Genomic DNA, 21,799 nt, shown 5'->3' on the forward strand with positions numbered 1-21,799 from the left:
TCTATTTATTTTTCAAGACCCAGTTAATGTTAACTATTTCTGCTATATCTTATCTAATGCTTCGTCACCCCTACCTCCTGCAGAGTCTCTTCTGTTTCTCTACAAGTGTTACAACACTTCTGGTGTGGTACCATAAAGCTTTCTTGTAAAACTTTTAAGATCCTTGACAGCAGGAAGTAGTTGTATTTTCTTCAAGTTTGTAATGGCAGTATTTGGCATTATATTTAGCACACAGTGGGCATTCAGTGGTAAATTTGCTTGGCAGAACTTTCGAAGAAGGACCAGTAAAGCATAGATCAAAGGGTTGGGGGGAATTTTACATGAAAACAGTCTACAAAAAAAGTACTGAAAGGGCACATGGTGAAATTTTATAAACTCTTAAAGGATTTGGCTTTGGGTTGAGGTAAATAGTTCCCCATCCAAATTTTGAATTCTGCTTTTCATTGATTGTTTCTTTTCTTTTTTTTTTTTTTTTAAAGATTTTATTATTTATTTATTTATTCGACAGAGATAGAGACAGCCAGCGAGAGAGGGAACACAAGCAGGGGGAGTGGGAGAGGAAGAAGCAGGCTCATAGTGGAAGAGCCTGATGTGGGGCTCGATCCCACAATGCCAGGATCACGCCCTGAGCCGAAGGCAGACGCTTAACCGCTGTGCCACCCAGGCGCCCCTGATTGTTTCTTTTCTATGTTAGAATTTTAGAACTGGAAAAGGCCTTTAGAGATTATGTAATGTAGTTTTCTTTACTTATTTTGTGACCTTGAGCCAGTTATGTAAACCTTTCCAAGTCTAAGTTTTCTCAAGTGTAAAATGAAGGACTCCTATATATACTTCATTGTTCTAAAGATTGATTGAAATAATATTTAGAAACTTTTAGTCTTCAATTCAGTAAGTGGTTAGACATTACAAACTGAATGAATTATCTAAAGTTTACCATAAATGTGTGGCTAAATTTGGGCTAGGAACTCATGTCTTGAATTTTGATCCAATGTTTCCTCATTGTCTCATCTCATAATTGGTTCTTCTTTCCATGTTAGTGACCTTTTCCCATTTTCATTTGCAGTTTCCATTTTGATCTGGGCTGGGGAAGAAAATTGCAAGCTTTATTCATTCAGTCCATGCTAAGTACACATTAGTATGTCCCAGTCACTGTGGTAGGTATAGGAAAACAGATGAATAAGGAATGGTCTCCGTTCTCAGGGAGTTTGGTGTCTAGAAGTGGAATACAGACCTTGTAGGAAAACATAAAAATTAAAGTGAGTAGAATTAATGTGGATGATGTGGAAGATTTAAGCAGCCTATCTTGCAAGGGGGACATCTGGGGCCAAAGCCTCCATAGAGGAGTTAAACAAAGGAGAGATAGGTAATCACCAGTGGGAAGGAACTGAGGGATGTGAGAATGACTGGCTTAATATTGCTTGGGAGTTTTGTGTGGAAGGTGGTGTCATTGTGGAGCATTCTGGGGAGAAACTGAAGGTATAGTTTATTTGCAGTGAAACCAGGAATCCGGAAGATGCAGTGGAATAGACTTGGTATGAAAAGAGCCCAGGAAAGGAAATGACTGAATAGAAAGTAAACAGAAATAACAATAACATACAACAAGTCAGTGTTGTTAGCATCCTTCCAGTTCTCTAATGTAGATTCTAGGTAATTACTTTCCAGCTCTTATGCAAGAAGTCCTTTGAGATTTGCCATCTAACTATTATAATCAATTATCCTTTCTGTTATTATTTGCTGACTCTCCCAGGTGTAGTATAATTTATTAATGACTTAGGCAACTGGTCATTCTCCCATTATGGTTTAGTCCATAAGGTTGAGTCTTTCAACAGCATAGCCTTAGGACTAGGTTAACCCTAACTCCACATGAATGAAAATTGAAAATGCTACTGGAAGTTGAAGAAATTGTAGTTTGGTATAATAAGTAAGCTTTTAATTCTCTATATATTTAATGTCTTTGTGTGTATGTGTATGTGTGTAGGTTAAATGTATCTTTAGAATACAGTATGAAGAGGTCTTGTATATTCAAAGGCCTATTGAAGAAGACAGAAGAAAATTTTTTCAAGAATTGATTCTCAATCAGGCATCAATGGCTCCACCACGGAGGAAACACACTGGTAAATTTCCTAAAGCTTTAGGAAAATGAGGGGAGGGGGATGGCGAATGGAATTAAGAAATGCCCTTTTTTGGAGTTACTTTTTTAAAAAAACGTTTCTTGTGGAAGTAAAGTCAGTTTTTTAGATTCTCCTCTTTAGATGGACACATTCTCTTTAGATGGACACATCTCTTTAGATGGAGTGGTCATTGTGTTTACCTGTCTTGAGATTGTGAAGAACAAGCCTCATAGTTAAGGCTTTACTAACAGGTGACTGTTAAGTATTCTTATCATTTTAATCCAGATGCTCTGGTAGAATGTGAAATTTTCTGAGGCTCAAAAAGTCTTCAGTTCTGCTCTGTTTTAGTCAATTTAAGTACAGAGGACTTGAACTGTAAGTTTGAGAACATCAGGTGGTGTACTGAGTGCCTTGTGGGTCAGGGTAGGTGTGATGGGTCAAGAGCTGATTAGAATGTTTGCTTTTTCTGGTTTATTTTTCAAATATTTATTTAGCACCTAGTATGTTAGGTATCTTATGGTAGGCACTTGGAAACCTATCATGACCTTGTTTTAAGCATTAGAATTTTCCTGGATTTGGCCTAATAGCATAGTATTTCAAATTTCAGCCCCCTGACTTAAGTGGGGAATGCATTCTAAGCCCCTCAAGAGACTGAATCTTAAAGATGTGTAAAAGATAAAGTCTTCTTTGTAATCTTTCAGCCTCTTCTTGAAAATAGCCATCCTGTTGTAAGTTTTTAGGTGTCTTTCCCCTTGTTCTTTTTTTTTCTCGTATAGTTTCCAACCCTTCCAGGTCCTTGCTTTTTCATATTCTACTTGTTTTTTATTGATCATATTATCCAACACTTCAATCATTTTATTGTTCTTTAGTGACTCCTTTCCACATTTTCTCAGAGTTGTAAAAATAAGCACCTACCAAATGGCTATAGTTGTGGGGTTTTTTCCCCCCTAGAAACCTTGGGAAATTAAATATGGAAGTTACACCTTCTGATTATTGGTTGTTGCTTCCTGTTAATCTAAATAACAGTATTTAAAATATTTCATTATGAAAATGATTCATTTTATCTTGCAAACTTCCAGATACATGTTAGTCTCAGAGATTGAATTTTCTATGTTAAAGATTAACATAATTCTTTTTTTCTTTCTGAGTTGCTTCTATTGACTTCAGTTTTTCGTTTTAGGAGCTATTTAGAAATCAGCCATAATCCTTAAAATTTTAATCCTGAAATTCAGTGTGATACTGGGAAAATATTTTAAGGAATTAGGGAATGATATGTTTAGGGAAGTTAATACTTTACTTTTTGAGAAGATTTTTTGTTTGTTTCAGGGTAGATAGTGAATATTATGGATTTTATATATCACTGTAGACTGGGTTTTCCATCTTACCCATTTCTTTGGGATTCTTGTTTTAGTTCCTTTTTTCTTTTTGAGGGAGAGAGAAGGTGGGGAGGGGCAGAGAGAGAGGGAGAATCTTGAGCAGGCTCCACGCCCAGTGTGGAGCACCACGCAGAGGGCTTGATCATGCAACCTTGAGATCATGACCCAAGCTGAAATCAAGAGTCAGACAGGTAAACAACTGAGCTACCTAGGTGCCCTCAGTTTGTAATTTTTTTTCTTTTCTCCCTGCATAGTTACGTGCCTATTCACTACCCCTACTATGTTGTACTAAGAATATGAGTGTAGAAGACTTGTCTAAAATTAGAACTCTTGGGGTGCCTGGGTGGCTCAGTTGGTTAAGCGTCTGCCTTTGGCTCAGGTCCTGATCTCAGGGTCCTGGAATTGAGCCCCACGTCAGGCTCTCTGCTCGGCAGGAGTCTGCTTCTCCGTCTGTGCTCCCTCCCTACCTGCCTCTCCCTCTCTCTCCCTCTCTCTCAAATAAGTAAAAAAAAATTTTTTTAAATAAATGAAATTGGAACTCTTTTGGGAGTGGGAAGGATTAAAGAATTGTTACTTGACTATTTCACTTTCATCCATATGAGGCAACCCCATTTTGAGAAGAAGGTTTTTAAACAACATCGACTTTAAGCAAATCAATATACAGTTCTTCACCTAAAGATATTTTGTTGATTTGAAATATTTCTCATGAGTTGTATGTAAATCATATTTCAAAATGAAATTATTTAAAATCATATTTGTCATTTAAAAGAGTCCTGTGAGTTGTTTTATGGAGTAAATCTGTTCTCTAATGTACAGTTGGTTTCTGTTCAAATTTTTACTTGCTGGGTTTCAAGTGGTTTGTATGTATTTGGAATTCTTTTTTGAGTGAATAACAAAAGTAATTGAGGTACTGGCTCTGCCATGTTGGAATCTTAACATTTTCTTCTATTTTCTTTAGGTCTTTGTGCTATGGAAGTGCTTCCCCTTGCACTACCTTCTCCACCTCGTCAGTTGTCAGAATTAGAAAAAAATCGGATGGAGGACCAGGAGGAAAATACTTTAAGAGAGTTGCGGTTGTTTCTCAGGGATGTAACCAAGAGGCTGGCCACAGATAAACGCTTTAACATCTTCAGCAAACCGGTGGATATTGAAGAGGTCTTGTTTCAGTAGTGTGCAAACAGTGAAGTTGAACTGGCTAAAAGAAAAAAAATATTGACATCTTTTTTTGGAAGGAAAAAAAGCAAAGGCATGGATGAATATTACCCCTAGCCTGTAAAATTTTAATCCATGTGATAACTACTGATGTCATCAGCAAACATCTGGTGACTTTTGGATGAAAATAATGACCAATTTGTATGTCCTCTTAATTAGTATTGATCTTTGTGATCTCTTACTCTTCAGTTTAAGAAGAGGATTAAAAGTTACTTTAGTAGAATGTCCATACTATTTTTATTCCAGGATAAATCTTGCTCTTAAAAAGTATATTGGTGTTAACCAATAAATACCAGTTAATTTTGGCATTTTCCAAATTATGTATACCTTAGTGAAAGAGGTGGCAAAGAAACCTGAAATTTGTCTTTCATATTTTGGAAATGCCTGTTACTAAGATGCTGTTTGAAGTTAAGCATATCCTGTGCAGCTAAAATTGTTTTTCCCTGCAAGGATTTTCTCTGCTCCCAGTGGAAAATTTCTCACTTTTTATGTGTATTGTTTTGTGTCCTTGTGGGAGCATGGTTTGTGATGATAAGAAATTTTCCATTTGGAATCTACTATAATATTGTAGATGAATTTTTTTTTTTTTTTTTTTATCCTGGGATAATATAGTGTGTGGATGAACATAATACAGTCTTTACTGGCCTTCTTCTTATAGTTCAGACTCCATGTTTGAACAGCTCTGGTGTTGTTAGTTTTAAGTTTTTTCTTCATCTTTTTTTTAAATTTGAATTATGAAATGATTCATAGTTTAATGTTGCATCCTTGTTGTGAAATATGTATTTTTGGACCTGAGCAGATTCCTTTGGAATCATTACCTCATCTATGACTGGAGAGAATGAGCTAGCATTATGTTTTTTTCCTCTCTGAAAGTAGCTATTCCCGCCCCCCCTTTTTTTTGAGTAAGGGGATTATTTATAACTTTATTTGTATATTTATATTTATCCACAACACATAGTTTTATCCATTTGATCCTTTTAACAACCTCACAAGGTCATTATTATTATTCTTATGTTGCAGCTGAGGAAACTGAGGCTTGCAGGCAAGTGACATAGCCAAGACTCAAAGGTTTTTTGAAATTCAAAGCCCTCATTCCTTACATTATATCACAGCTGTCCCTTAAATCTTTTTCTACTGAAATGACAGGAGTTGCCTAATTTGCTTTTGCAATTAATAACATTTTACATTTGTGAAACATTTTTCCCCTCTTAGTGTTATCAGATAATCTTAAAACTATCAGCCCACTTTAAAGATTAGTTTAGATGTTTATTTTTATGTATTTATGTATTTATTTATTTATTTAATTAAAAAAAAAAAAGATTTTATTCATTTGACAGACAGACAGCCAGAGAGAGAAGGAACACAAACAGGGGGAGTGGGAGAGGGAGAAGCAGGCTCCCAGAGAGGAGCCTGACGCGGGGCTCGATCCCAGAACACCAGGATCACGCCCTGAGCCAAAGGCAGATGCTTAACGACTGTGCCACCCAGGTGCTCCTAGATGCTTATTTTTATTTTATTTTATTTTTTAAATTTAATTTTATTTTTTTAAGAGATTTTATTTATTTATTTGACAGAGAGAAAGACAGCCAGCAGGAGAGGGAACGCAAGCAGGGGAAGTGGGAGAGGAAGAGGCAGGCTCCCAGTAGAGGAGCCTGATGTGGGGCTCGATCCCAGGACCCTGGGATCACGCCCTGAGCCGAAGGCAGACGCTTAACAACTGAGCCACCCAGGCGCCCCTAAATGTTTATCTTTATTTTAAATTGGGTACGGGACTCTGACACTTAATTGATAAGGGCTTGACCTTAAGTCACCCTCCCGTACTGGGAGTAAACCAATTTTGCCTTTTCCCCAGAGAGCTCTCTTTCATTCTAAGCAGAAGAGATGATCAGATTTCAAATGCCTTCTGTGGTAGAGTCAAACATTTTATAAAGGATGGTAAGGCATTGGAAGGGGATAGAAAATGTTGGTCAGATAAAACTGTTTTTCAAGAGTTGTGTTTTCTTATTTTTTCTTTTATTCTTTCTTACCTTCATTCTGTTACTGGTTCTCTACTCTTAAAGGTGAAATCATAGAGGTCTCTGTGAAGCATGAGGGAAAAATAAGATAACATTTATTTTGTTTTTTTAAAGATTTTATTTATTTGAGAGAGAGAGTACACACTGGGGAGGGGGTTAGGGGGAGGGGTGGAGGGAGAGCAAGAAGCAGACTCCCCCTGAGCAGGGAGCCAGAGCCTGGGCTCATGCCAGGATCCCTAGATCATGACCCGAGCCAAAGGCAGACGCCTAACCAACTGAGCCATCCAAGTGCCCCACAAGATAACATTTAAATAACCTAAAACATAAACATTTGTATTCAGATAATGAATTTGAAATGTCTAAAAACTTTTTATGGAATTCCAAAGCAGACTTCAGAGAAAACAGAAGTTTAGAAAATAAACATTGAATTTAAAATTAAATATTGGGGCAAAAATTTTATAATCTTTAGTAATATAAATTTTTAAAAAATATTTTATTTCTTTGATAGAGAGTGAGAGAGCAAGCGAGCATGAGTGGAGGGGAGGGGCAGAGGGAGAGGGAGAAGCAGACTCCGCACTGAGCAGAGAGCCCGATGTGGGGCTTGATTCTAGGACCCTGAGATCATGACCTGAGCCTCAGGCAGATGCTTAACCGACTGAGCCACTCAGGCACTCCAGTAATGCAAATTTTTATAGTGCTTTGCAGGTAATAAACAGTTTCCATATGTACACAAGGCATGCCAAATGCCAGAGCCAAGAATCCAACTGATATCTTCTGAGTATTGTTTGTTCAGTATAGCTTCACTATCTCCCCTGTAGGGGCGTTTTCAGTTCCTAGAAATTAAAAAATAAATTATAACATGCCCACACAGTTACCTAAAAATTTAAGAACATGTATAAAATATGTATATGTGTATTTGTGTGTGTGTGTATTTGCAATGGAGAAAAAGTAACAGTTTCATAGAGCAGAAATTATCCTAGCTCCAGAATTTGGTCCTGGACTAATTAGATGTTTCTAAGGCTGCTTTTTTATCAGACCTGATTACTAGATTTGAGATTGCATTGGGGGAGGCACTAGATAGATAGGTTGGTAGTTTTCTTAGTGGTCAAATGATACAAAACATTGGGCAAATCCTGACTTAGGAGCTTCTATTTTGGGTTATCTCCCAGAAAGATGGGACATGGAGCACATTTGCTTGCAGATTTGTTTATAATTAGCGAAGTCCAAGCAAATCTTTTACTAGTCATGAAGGCAGTACTTATTTTTGTTATATAATTGACTCAAAATGTTTGTAATGAGTCCAAAGGAGCAGAAAATACTTTCCATGAAATGATTCACCCTGGAAAATGAGAAAGAAAAATGTTTTTTTGTTTAAAGATATTAAAGAGATTTATCAGAGAACTTCTTTAATAATATGAAAAAATCTGTGTTTCTTAATTTCCTTCAAAAGAATTTCTTAAAGTAATATTTATTGATACTTATTGGGTGTTTTTACCAATACATTCTTCTCTCAGGTAATATCCAAAGGATTGGGGGGGGGGAAGCTGACAAAATTGGTTTTATATTTCAAAATGAGAAACATTTCAGAGTTGATTTAGATATGACTTGAAACCGAAGCTTTTCATGGAAAGTATGACTTCAGAGTAGTAACTTTAGTAGCATAAATTGTTCTACAATTTTATCCTTATTTGTAATTATTTTTAAGATACCTAGATTTAATTTTTAAATAACTACATGGTTTTGTGTTTTTATTAGTAGATCATATGAAATAGCAGAAGTAATTTTTATTAAAATATCCCCTTTGTTTTAGGTTTCAGATTATCTTGAAGTAATCAAGGAACCAATGGATTTATCAACAGTAATAACTAAAATTGATAAGCATAATTACCTGACTGCTAAGGATTTTCTGAAAGATATTGACCTCATCTGTAGCAATGCTCTAGAGTACAATCCAGATAAGGACCCAGGAGGTAAGGATGCACTGGACAAATTCACTTTGGTGATCAATGAGAAGATAGTTGAAAGTTTAAATACTAAAGCATGCCCTGTTTCAGGTAGATAAATTAGTTTTAATGACATATTGTATTTAGAAGCTTCTTGATGAGGAACTCATAATATACTTAAATATAATTATTAATTTGTTAAATAGTGGATTTAAATTAGAGGATTTTATATTTTAGATATTCTGTTCAGGGTTTAATTTTTACTTTTTTACTTAGATTCTTACTTTGTTCAGGTAGGATGGAAAATGGAGTAATTGAGAATTTAATATGAAATTTGTTTAGTCAACAAACATCACTAGTGCTGATAAACACTGGGAATTCCAAATTGGTGAGAACTCATTATAGGATAACTTTATATAGTAAAAGACCCCTTTAGGTAGACAGTATGTATTCTGTAGATTTTGGGTATTTTTAATGTTATTTTATTGTTTTGTTCCTAATCCCACCCTGTACTCAAATCTGTAGTCCCAGCTCTTTGAGTGTCCTGCAGAGAGGACCTCTAGGAACATATCTGTAGTTAAAACAAGGTGAATTCACTGATTAATTATAACAGGGAAGAATATATATCATATGGAACCAAATAGGATTTGAGCTTGTGCTAAGGATTTTGGAGAAGGTTTAAGAAAATAGGGCATTACAGTAGATTGGATGCTCTTAGGAAGTGGGGGTAATTTTGTGATTAGGTATTTTAAGAACCTGGAAGGCAAGAAGAATGGAGCAAGGCTAAAACTGGGTTGGGTAAAGAAGCAGCAGTCATTCATATTATCTAAGATAGGATTATGGTTGGTTATTTTTGTGGCTAGGACAATGTTCATGCTTTTGTCTATGTTCAGATATGATTATGGAGTACTGTTGTTTTTATCTCGATTCATCATGGTCACAGAGTGGCCTTTTCTGATGTTGTGTTCTTAAAATTGTTTGTGATTAATATGAGTACACCGAGGCCAGCTGATAGTGCCTGGCCAGTTTCCAGCTGACAGGGGCTGTTATTCTCTCTCTCACTCTGCTGTGGATTCTGTTTCTTCAACAGGTGATAGACAAGTAAGATGCTTTTTTACTTCTTAAACGTTGATTTTTAGCTTCAGTTATCTCCAGGTAGTTAGAATATAGTTTCTGCTTTGTTTCTGTATTCATGGGCAGTAGTTCTTAGGCCACTTGTTAGAATGACCTGGGTTTCTCACTTTCACATGAAATTTGGTGTTTCTCATCTAAATTTAGACCACGGCACGTCATATATCCTAATTCCAAGTTTAGAGGCAGAATAACATTTTACACAGCTGTTCTTAAGCTTTGTATTAGGACATTTGCCTCTTCTTAGTTTTTGTTTCTCTTGCTTCATTTTGACTTTTTATTATATATGTTGTATAGAAAAATTTATAAAGATTAAAAAACAAAGAAGATAATTAAAGTAACTTGTAATTCCATTACCTTGGTGTTCTTTCTCTCTCTCCACACAGATGTATTGTATATAGAATATATACATGCATAATATTTTTACTAAAATGAGAACATAATTTTTGTGTACTTTGTCATTCATGTAGTGTTTTGTGAAAAGTTTATGAGTTAATATATTTCTATGACATTATTTTAATCACATAGATGTACTATTAAAGCCAATACCCTATTGTTGGACATACTAGATTTTTTTCTTTTCTTTTTTTTTTTTTTTAATGTTTTTTTATTACATTATGTTAGTCACCATACAGTACATCCCTGGTTTCTGATGCAAGGTTCAATGATTCATTAGTTGCATATAACACCCAGTGCACCATGCAATATGTGCCCTCCTTACTACCCATCACCAGTCTATCCCATTCCCCCACCCCCCCTCCTCTCTGAAGCCCTCAGTTTGTTTCTCAGAGTCCATAGTCTCCCATGCTTCTCCCCCTTCTGATTACCCCCCTTTCTTTATCCCTTTCTTCCCCTACCGATTTTCCTAGTTCTTATGTTCCATAGATGAGAGAAATCATATGATAATTGTCTTTCTCTGCTTGACTTATTTCACTTAGCATTATCTCCTCCACAGTGCTGTCCATGTTGCAGCAAATGTTGAGAACTCGTTCTTTCTGATAGCTGAGTAATATTCCATTGTATATATGGACCACAGCTTCTTAATCCAGTCATCTGTTGAAGGGCATCTCGGTTCCTTCCACGATTTAGCTATTGTGGATAATGCTGCTATGAACATTGGGGTGCATATGACCCTTCTCTTCACTACGTCTGTATCTTTGGGGTAAATACCCAGTATTGCAATGGCTGGGTCATAGGGTAGCTCAATTTTTAACTTTTTAAGGGACCTCCACACTGTTTTCCAGAGTGGCTGCACCAACCTGCATTCCCACCAACAGTGTAGGAGGGATCCCCTTTCTCCACATCCTCTCCAGCAATTGCTGTTTCCTGCCTTGTTGATTTTTGCCATTCTAACTGGCGTAAGGTGGTATCTCAGTGTGGTTTTGATTTGAATTTCCCTGATGGCTAATGATTTTGAACATTTTTTCATGTGTCTGTTAGCCATTTGTATGGACATACTAGATTTTTTAGTTTTTTCCTCTGTTATAACACTGATGAATATCTTTGTAGCATAAATATTATATACATCCTTACCTATTTCCTCAGAATGAATTTCTTTAAGTGAAATTTCTGAAACAAGGAATATATATATATATATATATATATATATATATATATATATAATCTTTTAAGGCTTTTAGTCTGTATTGTTAAAATTTTCTCACAATTTTGTTTTCTTTTACCAGCAGCATCAGGGCCATTGTTATCCGATATAGCAATTTTGTGTGAGTGAGACAGTCTTCTTCTTCTGTGTAGGTGGCATCCAGCAACAGCGCCACAGTTTAGTGAAGAATGGGCTGGATGTCAGCTTCATTTGATTTCCTTGCTGGGGCCCTTGGTGAGGGTACAGTCCGCACAAGTGTGTATAGTGGCCTTAACTAAAGTGTGAAGGTACTGAGTACCTACACTGTGTCTTAGTTTTCAAGACACGCAGGTTGCTGAAACTGTAGGCAGTAATAAGAGTTTGGGCTTTGGATTTATACCTAAGTGTGAGTCCCAGTTCTACTATTACCTACTTCATTAACATGATCAAGTTTAGTCCTTTAAATTTTAGTATCCTTATCTGCAAAATAGGTATAATTAAGTATTCTTATTGGGGTGGTTGTATGGGTTAAATGAGAAAATGTATTAGGTTAAGTCTTACAAAAGTACCATTTTCATATGGTTCAACCTAAATATGTTAAGCCCTTAGCATAGTGCCTGAGACATGATGAGTGTTTTGTAGAGGTTAGTAGTTCATATTTTTTCATTTTTGTTATCATCATTAGTATTATTTAAATTGTGCTTTAATTTTTCATAAAGTGGTTGCTTAGTGGGTACCTGTGTATTAAATTCCCTGGACCACATTTAAAATTTAATCCTATTTTGGAAAAAATCTAGGGACTGATAGTGAAAAATAAATTTGAATGGTTAGAGAAAGCCAGTTCAGGTCAATCCAGATTTTTTCCCCCTATGTTACTTAATTATAACCACATTGGGTTAATCATAAAGGTCAATCTGGTCAATTTAGATTTTTCATCCTATGTTACTTAATTATAACCACATTGAAATAATACTACCTTTGAGAAAGAAACCGTGGTTTCTGGTGCATAATAAGCTTTTCCTATCTGATGCAGTTGTATAAAAAAAGAATATGGCTCTTTCTCACTGAGTTGACATAGTACACTTAAAACTTTCTTCACTGTTTTGGATGCAAAGAGTGTGATATAATTCAAAAGCATGATTTTGGCTGTGTTCAGATTATTTCATATCTTTAAGTTTAGAGGCTTGTTTTTTCCTTAGCAGAATCACTTGTTACGTATTAGGAAAACAACCTCAGGGTCTGTTGTGTAGCAAGTGGAAATTACATGAATGCTGTTATTACTTTTACAAGCTCCCATGAGTATTTGCAAGCTTACAGTGTTCTGTTTTGCAGAACCCTGGCCATTTGGGAAAAAAACTAGCATATATGTAGAAGACAAAAGCCAGTAGTTTGAAAGCTATACGTGTTGCCTAAGCATTTACCCAGATTCTCTCCCTTGAGGATGATGTGGACAGAAATTAAATATGTTAGCCGGAAGAATTTTAACTTGTAGTTCTAAATGTAACTGGTATCAGATATTTGACCCTAATTATTATCTTATAGATCTATATATGTTTAACCATTCCCCATTCTTTGTCTTGTAGTATATCGAATTCTCTAGCTCTCAGTCTCATTCACAAACATAACATTATTGAGCTAATTTTGCTGAAAGTTCAGCCCTAGTCTTGTAGTCTTCTCAAAATCTTCTGTTTTGCACCACTTTGCTCACAGCTTCACCCTAGCTTTTGGAGCCCTCTCCGGGTTGTGCTTCAGCCAAACCCATTCATATTTTCTATTAGCATTCTATTAGCATTTATGAGTACAGTGTACTAGTTACTGAGCTGGGTGCTTAGAATACGAAGGTGACTGTGACAGTCCTTGCCTCTTGCGGTAGAGATACTCAGATTGTAATACCTGTTGAATAATTACTGTGTGGCAGACATTATGCTATGTATTATGGTATTAGTTTGTTAGAGCTTCCATAACAAAATGCTATAGGCTGAAAGTGGCTTAAAGAACAGAAATAAATTTTCTTACAGTTCTGGAGGCTGTAAGGCCAAAATGAAAGTGTCAGCAGGTTTGGTTTCAGAGGTAGAGTTTAGTGATTCATCAGTTGCATATAACGCCCAGTGCTCATTACATCAAGTGACCTCATTAATGCTGATCACACAGTTACCCCATCCCCCCGCCCACCTCCCCTTCAACAACCCTCAGTTTGTTTCCTATAGTTTCCTATAGTTTCTTATGGTTTGTCTCCTTCTCTGATTTCATCTTATTTTTCCCTTCCCCTATGATCATCTGTTTTGTCCACATATGAGTGAAGTCATATGATAATTATCTTTCTCTGATTGACTTAATTCGCTTAGCGTAATACCCTCTAGTTCCATCCATGGTGGAATGTAAGATTTCTTTCTTTCTTTCTTTTTTTATGGCTGAGTAATATTCCATGGTGTGTGTGTGTGTGTGTGTGTGTGTGTATGTGTGTGTATGTATACACACACACACACACACACCACATCTTCTTTAACAATTCATCTGTTGATGGACATCTGGGCTCTTTCTACAGTTTGACTATTGTGGACATGGCTGCTATAAACATTGGGGTGCAGGTACCCCTTCAAATCACTGTTTGTATTCTTTGGGTAAATACCTAGATGTGCAATTGCTGGGTCATAGGGTAGTTCTATTTTCAACTTTTTGAGGAACCTCCATACTGTTTTCCAGAGTGGCTGCACCAGCCTGCCATTCCCACCAACAGTGTAAGAGGGTTTCTCTTTCTCCGCATCCTTGCCAGCATCTGTTGTTTCCTGACTTGTTAATTTTAGCCATTCTGACAGGTGTGAGGTGGTATCTCATTATGGTTTTGATTTGTATTTCCCTGATGTCGAGGATGTTGAGCATTTTTCCATGTGTCTCTTGGCCATTTGTATGTCTTCTCTGGAGAAATGGCTGTTCATGTCTTCTGCTCATTTCATGACAGGATTATTTGTTTTTTGGGTGTTGAGAAAAGTAGTGATTCTGGTAATTTTATAGGTGCTCATCAATTTGTCCCAATAACCATTACTTTTTACTGAAGACAAATGTGGGTGGTCATACTTTTATTTTATAGGTATAAGGGAGCTGGGGCTGAGAGGTTATGTACTTTGTATGCAAACCCACAAATGTTATATGGCACAACTGAGTGGATTGAGTTCTGTCCTCAAAGCCAGTGTGTGTGGTTTTTTGCTGTGCTTATGTTACTTTCATATTACATGGATTTTGAGAATCTTAATATCATGAAATATGAGACAAAAGAAGTGGTAAATATGTAATTTATATTTTAAAACAAGGATTTTAAGTCTGATGTCCATGAGAAAGTTTCTGAACAACAACATCCAAAATTATATACATTGTAATTTTTCATTTTCATCACATGCTTGTAAGGATCTAAGATTATCCCCCCAAAAGATGAAGTTTAAAGACATGACATTTGTTCTAGTTTTAACGTTCGATAAGCTTATGATTCTTTGCTGTGTATAAACATAGAGTTCTAAGAATGATTAAAAATAATTATAATGACAGGCACATGAAAAATACTGTTTCCTTATCAAATGCAGAAGCTCTTCAGAATAAATTCCTTATCCTTCAGACCAATGGGAAATTTTTATGAAATTCTTTTATTCATTCATTCATTCATTCATTCATTTCCCATTTAATTGGGGATGCAATATGGGTGGGAGGCATACATTTAAAAAGAAAGACCATTGAGTTATTTTAGAGTGATAATGTGCCAGATACATGGCTTTGTATTTAATCTTACCTCTTTCTTAGCTTTTTTCAAGCTGAGGTAGAAAGCCAGTGGCAGAACATTGTGGTATCACATGTACTACAAATATTATATTATCAGCTTGAAAGTACAGCTACTTCTAAGGATGTTTATTGTAGGTTTTTATGTGTAGTAGCTAAAATTTGACGCAACTTAAAACTTCCAACAGTAGAGCAATAATTTTGAAAAATTAAGGTACATCCTACTTAGGATTTTTACACAGCCGTTATAGTTTGGTTCTCAAAGAATATTTGAAAGTTATCGGGAGAGTTCTGATTTTGGCTGTGGTAGAGTAAAAGGAGCTGAATTTACCCTCCTACCTGAAACAGTGAAAAAACTGACCAAAATGTATGAAAAAATATTTCTAAAGACATTGGATATCAGGAAATGAAGGATAGTGTTCCCCAAAAGATGAGGAACTACAAGTTGAGCACTGTAGTTGCCTGGAGAGTTTCCAGACTGTGGTGCAGGAAGGAAGAGCCCAGAGCCTGGAAGTCTGCCTAAATTACAGAGACAGAGCTGGGAATGTAAGGAGGTCAAAGTAGGTAGAGTTCTTAGGGCAGAAAGAAAGCTGCACAGAGAGAGCAGTCTGGAGATCTGCAGAAGATCCTCCTCCAGTCTTGAGCTGAACACTGATTGTTGTGTACATGTGACAGACTGCCTGAGACCAGAGAAAGGAAGCACTCCTTGAAGCTCACAGCGGGCTAGTAGTAGTGCAGCAAATACTTAGAGCTAATAAACCAGTAAGGAGATAAAATGGGATCATAAATAAGTGCACATCCAAAGGAAGTAAGAAAAAGGAGGGGAAGGGAACAAAGAGCATATGGGACAAGTGGAAAATAAAAAGCAACCTTACTAATAATCACATAAATCACAGTGAAAGTATTTCAGCGTAGTCTCACTAGCTTAATTTTGCTTTTGTTTCCCTTGCCTGAGGAGTCTTATCTAGAAAAATGTTGCTAAGGGTGATGTCAGGGAAATTACTGTCTGTGTTCTATTCTAGGAATTTTATGCTTTCAGGTCTCACACTTAAGTCTTTAAGGCATTTTGAGTTTATTTTTGTGTATGATGAAAGAAAGTGGTCCAGTTTCATTCTCGGGTGTGTAGCTGTCCAGTTTTCCCAACACCATTTGTTGAAGAGACTATCTTTTCCCCATGTATATTCTTGTCTCTTTTGTCACAGATGAATTGCCCATATGAATGTGATTTTATTTCTGGGCTTTCTATTCTGTTCTCTTGATCTACGTGTCTGTTTTTGTACCAGTACCATACTGTTTTGATTCTTATAGCTTTGTAGTACACCTTGATATCTGGAATTGTATACCTCCAGTTTTGTTTTCCTTTCTCAAAGATTGCTTTGACTACTTAGGGTCTTTTGTGGTTCCATACACATTTTAGTATTGTTTGTTCTAGTTTTGTGAAAAATGTTGTTGTCCTGTCAAAATAGGAATTGCATTGAATCTGTAGATTCTTTGAGTACTGTGGATATTTTAACAATAAGTATTAATTCTTCCAATCCATGAACGTGTAATATCTTTTCCATCTGTTTGTATCACTTTCAGTTTCTTTCTTCAGTGTTTTATAGTTTCCAGGGTACAGGTCTTTCACTTCTTTGGTTAAGTTTTTTCCTAGGTATTTTGTTCTTTTTGGTGTGATCAAAATGTATACTTCAAATATGTGCAGTTTAACATATCTTTACTTTACCGTAATAGATCTGTTTTTTTTAAAGACTTATGGAAGTACAGTATGTTAAATAATAAATACAGATTACACAGTTGTTGTGGTTTTTTGGTCATAGATTCTTGAGACTTATATTTTCATTTATCTCCATATATTCATGATATCTCCTTTTGGATATATATTTTTTATGCATATCAAAATAAACTTTAATTTCTGACTTTTTCCTCCTTCCCTATTTATTCTCTGGTTTTTTGCATCTTTGTAAGTATTACTTCCATTTTGCCATTTTTCATTCACGAAGCTAGAGAATTATCCTTGTTACATACCTCATCCTGTATTTCATTATCAAGCTGTGTTATCGAGAACATTTTTCAAGTCTGTAATAGTCTCCTTTTCATCATCACTATCACCACCCTCACCCCCACCCTAATTCAATTTGCTCTCCTCTCACTAAAAAAAGAGCCTTCTGATTATGTTCCCTGTTTTCATTCTTGACCCCTTCAATACAGTTTGCAGATAATGGCTAGAGATGATCTGTTTTTTTTTTTTTAAACTAGGGATGTACTGTATGGTGAATAACATAATATAATAAAAAATATTATTATTGGGGGCGCCTGGGTGGCACAGCGGTTAAGCGTCTGCCTTCGGCTCAGGGTGTGATCCCGGCGTTGTGGGATTGAGCCCCACATCAGGCTCCTCTGCTATGAGCCTGCTTCTTCCTCTCCCACTCCCCCTGCTTGTGTTCCCTCTCTCGTTGGCTGTCTCTGTCTCTGTCAAATAAATAAATAAAATCTTTAAAAAATATATTATTGTTAAAAAAAAGATTTTATTTATTTGAGAGAGGGAGGGAAAGAGAGAGAGTACAGAAGGACAGAGGGAGAAGCAAACTCCCTGCCAAACGGAGCCCGATGCGGTACTCGATCCTGGGATTCTAGGATCATGACCTGAGCCGAAGACAGATACTTAACCGACTAAGCCACCCAGGTGCCCTGTTTATTTGTATTCTAAACATAGAGGCTGCCTTTTAGTTTTTTGAAATCTCTTAAGATATTTTTACTCCAGAACTTTCTCCCATGGTATTTTCTGAACCTGCACTAATTTTCCCCCTACTCTTCAGGGGGCTTCCACTGCATGCTTTCAGTCTCTGTTTAAATGCCACTTCTTCAGAGAGGCCTTTCCTTACTTGTCCAGTTCAGATTGGCACCCACACCAAAACCACGTGGGTTTTCCTCATAGCTATTATTCAAGGCTTTGGGGGGCGGTGTGGGAAGGGTGAGGGAAGTGTTTATATGTGTGTATGAGAGATTACTTTATTAATACCTCTGTCCTATACTAATATGAAAATTTTCTTGAAAGCAGAGACCTCTCTTGTTCAGTACCATGTAGCTATCACCTGGCTCAAGTCCTGGTACAGTTGCCAGTATTTATTTGAATGAATGTTTAGAGAAAATGTGTTGGGAGGAAATACACCAGTGTTGCTGCTTGAGTGCTGCGTGTTTCTGTAAGATTTCCACAATGAATTATTATGGCTCTCTAATAAGAAAAGTTATAAATAAAATGTCCATCTATACTTTTTGCCTTTACTAGGGTTGGAAAAAGCAGATATTATTTTGAGACTTGGGGTTTTAGTTCTTGATACTTTGTAAAATAAGTGACCTTGATATATTTGCCTGACTTTTAGTTTTTTATTTTTATTTTTTAAAAAGATTTTATTTGTTTTAGAGAGAAAGGGGGGGGGGGACAGAGGGAGAGGGACAAGCAGACTCCCTGCTGAGGGTGGCCTGACATGGGGTCGAAATTAAGAGTTAGATGCTTACCTGATTGAGCCACCCAGGTGCCCCTTTAGTTGACTTCCAATATTTCAGAGTTGCATAGCTCTCAGGAGTACTTTTTATGTTGTATTGTTCATGAATGAGAGCTTCTGGATTAGTGTAAAGCAGAGACTTAGTGCAAGTGTCAGGTATAGTTTACTTAGAAGGGTGTGTGTATTTCTTTCTCGGATTTACCTACAATTTATATATTATCTCGAAGTCTTTGGCTTAGAGTGTCTTGCTATATTTTTTCATTTCTGTCACAGTTTTTTAATAGGTCACTGTTACTTAGGATATATTATATTCTTCACAGTTTTGACCAGTTTTCACTTACGGAGAAAATTATGTAAGATTTTCTGAATTCTCAGTATTCATCTATGGCAACTCTGGTGCTGGGCATATGGTGAATATCCTCTGAATCTCTTAAAATTTTTATTGAAGATCATTCATTTTTGGTTTTTAAAAACATAAAATAAAACTTTGTATCTTTGAGATAATGATTTGTTAAATTAAAATGATTTGTAAATTGACCCTGAGCAACTCAGGTTTGAACTACTAGGTCTACTTATACATGGATATTTTTCCCCTGATAAATGCAGTACAGTACTGTAAATATATTTTCTCTTATGATTTTCTTAACATTTTCATTTCTCTAGATGTATTATAAGAATATAGTATATGATACATTTAACATACAAAATATGTGTTAATGGACTGTTTATGTTATCTATAAGACTTCTGGTCAGCATTAGGCTATTACTAGTAGATTTTGGGGGAAGTCAAAAGTTTTGGGTTTTTGACTGTGTGGGGAGTTGGCACCCCTCACTCCCTGTGTTGTGCAAGGGTCACCTATACTTGGAAGTTCTAAAAAATATAGTTCTCAGGGAATTATCAAGATGACTAAGTGGCTTATTTATTTATTTTCACATTTTTATTATTTATTTATTTTTTATTACTTTTTAAATTAACATATAATGTATTATTTGTTTCAGGGGTACAGGTGTGTGATTCATCAGTCTTACACAATTCACAACGCTCACCATAGCACAAACTCTCCCCAGTGTCCATCACCCAGCCACCCCATCCCTCCCACCCCCCTCCACTCCAGCAACCCTCAGTTTGTTTCTTATGATTAAGAGTCTCTTATGGTTTGTCTCTCTCTCTGGTTTCTTCTTATTTCATTTTTTCCTCTCTTCCCCTATGATCATCTGCCTTGTTTCTCAAATTCCACATATCAGTGAGATCATATGATAATTGTCTTTCTCTGATTGACATATTTCACTTAGCATAATACCCTCTGGTTCCATCAATGTCATTGCAAATGGCAAGATTTTATTTTTTTGATGGCTGCATAATATTCCATCGTATGTGTATATATGGATGTGTGTGTATGTATACACACACACACACACACCACATCTTCTTTATCCATTCATCAGTCGATGAACATCTAGGCTCTTTCCATAGTTTGGCTATTGTGGACATGGCTGCTATAAACATTGGGGTGCAGGTGCCCCTTCGGATCACTACATTTGTATCTTTGGGGTAAATACCTAGTGGTATAATTGCTGGGTCATAGGGTAGTTCTATTTTCAACTTTTTGAGGAACCTCCATACTGTTTTCCAGAGTGGCTGCACCACTTGCATTCCCACCAACAGTGTAAGAGGGATCCCCTTTCTCTGCATCCTTGCCAACATCTGTTGTTTCCTGATTTGTTAATTTTAACCATTCTGACTGTGTGAGGTGGTATCTCACTATGGTTTTGATTTGTATTTCCCTGATGTCGAGTGATGTTGAGCATTTTTTCATGTGTCTGTTGGCCATTTGGATGTCTTCTTTGCAGAAACGTCTGTTCATGTCTTCTGCCCATTTCTTGATTGGATTATTTGTTCTTTGGGTGTTGAGTTTGATAAGTTCTTTATAGATTTTGGATACTAGCCCTTTATCTGATATATCATTTGCAAATATCTTCTCCCATTCTGTCGGTTGTCTTTTGGTTTTGTTGACTATTTCCTTTGCTTTGCAAAAGCTTTTCATCTTGATGAAGTCCCAGTAGTTCATTTTTGCCCTTGCTTCCCTTGTCTTTGGCGATGTGTCTAGGAAGTTGCTGCAGCCGAGGTTGAAGGGGTTGCTGCCTGTGTTCTCTTCAAGGATTTTGATGGATTCCTGTCTCACATTTAGGTCTTTCATCCATTTTGAGTCTATTTTTGTGTGTGGTGTAAGAAATGGTCCAGTTTCATTCTTCTGCAAGTGGCTGTCCAATTTTCCCAACACCATTTGTTGAAGAGACTGTCTTTTTTCCATTGGACATTCTTTCCTGCTTTGTCAAAGATAGACCATAGCGTTGAGGGTCCATTTCTGGGCTCTCTATCTGTTGCATTGATCTGTGTGTCTGTTTTTGTGCCAGTACCGTACTCTCTTGATGATTACAGCTTTGTAATGCAGCTTGAAGTCCGGAATTGTGAAGCTGCCAGCTTTGCTTTTCTGTCTCAACAATCCTCTGGCTATTTGGGTTTTTTTCTGGTTCCATACAAATTTTAGGATTATTTGTTCCGTTTCTGTGAAAAAAGTTGATGGTATTTTGATAGGGGTTGGATTAAATGTGTAGATTGCTCTAGGTAGCATAGATATTTTCACAATATTTGTTCTTCCAATCCATGAACATAGAATGTTTTTCCATTTGTGTCTTCCTCAACTTCTTTCATGAGTATTCTACAGTTTTCTAAGTACAGATTCTTCGCCTCTTTGGTTAGATTTATTACTAGGTATCTTATGGTTTTGGTGCAGTTGTAAACGGGATCAACTCCTTAATATCTCTTTCTTCTGTCTTATTGTTGGTGTATAGAAATGCAACTGATTTCTGTGCATTGATTTTATATCCTGCCACTTTACTGAATTCCTGTATGAGTTCTAGCAGTCTTGGGTGGAGTCTTTTGGGATTTCCTTTTTTTTTTTTTAAAGATTTTATTTATTTATTTGGCAGAGAGAGAAACAGCCAGCGAGAGAGGGAACACAAGCAGGGGGAGTGGGAGAGGAAGAAGCAGGCTCCCAGCGGAGGAGCCCGATATGGGGCTCGATCCCAGAATGGCGGGATCACGCCCTGGGCTGAAGGCAGACGCTTAACAACTGAGCCACCCAGGCACCCCTCTTTTG

At 36.6% G+C, this 21,799-nt stretch overlaps 1 protein-coding gene across 3 annotated transcripts in view; it reads left to right on the top strand.

Annotated features, from left to right (window-relative positions):
* The window catches only part of ATAD2B (ATPase family AAA domain containing 2B), a 148,934-nt gene that overhangs the window by 110,150 nt on the left and 16,985 nt on the right, over positions 1–21,799 (top strand). For 2 of the 3 annotated variants that reach the window (XM_026519592.4, XM_057309379.1), the window contains exons 20-22: positions 1,979–2,114; positions 4,446–4,642; positions 8,525–8,684. In XM_026519592.4, coding sequence (XP_026375377.1) covers positions 1,979–2,114; positions 4,446–4,642; positions 8,525–8,684 — 493 coding nt within the window. The remainder of the gene's footprint in view (positions 1–1,978; positions 2,115–4,445; positions 4,643–8,524; positions 8,685–21,799) is intronic. The other variant, XM_044390587.3, reaches the window with a different exon arrangement.

Source organism: Ursus arctos, unplaced genomic scaffold (genome assembly GCF_023065955.2).
Source record: "Ursus arctos isolate Adak ecotype North America unplaced genomic scaffold, UrsArc2.0 scaffold_8, whole genome shotgun sequence".
NCBI lineage: Eukaryota > Metazoa > Chordata > Mammalia > Carnivora > Ursidae > Ursus > Ursus arctos.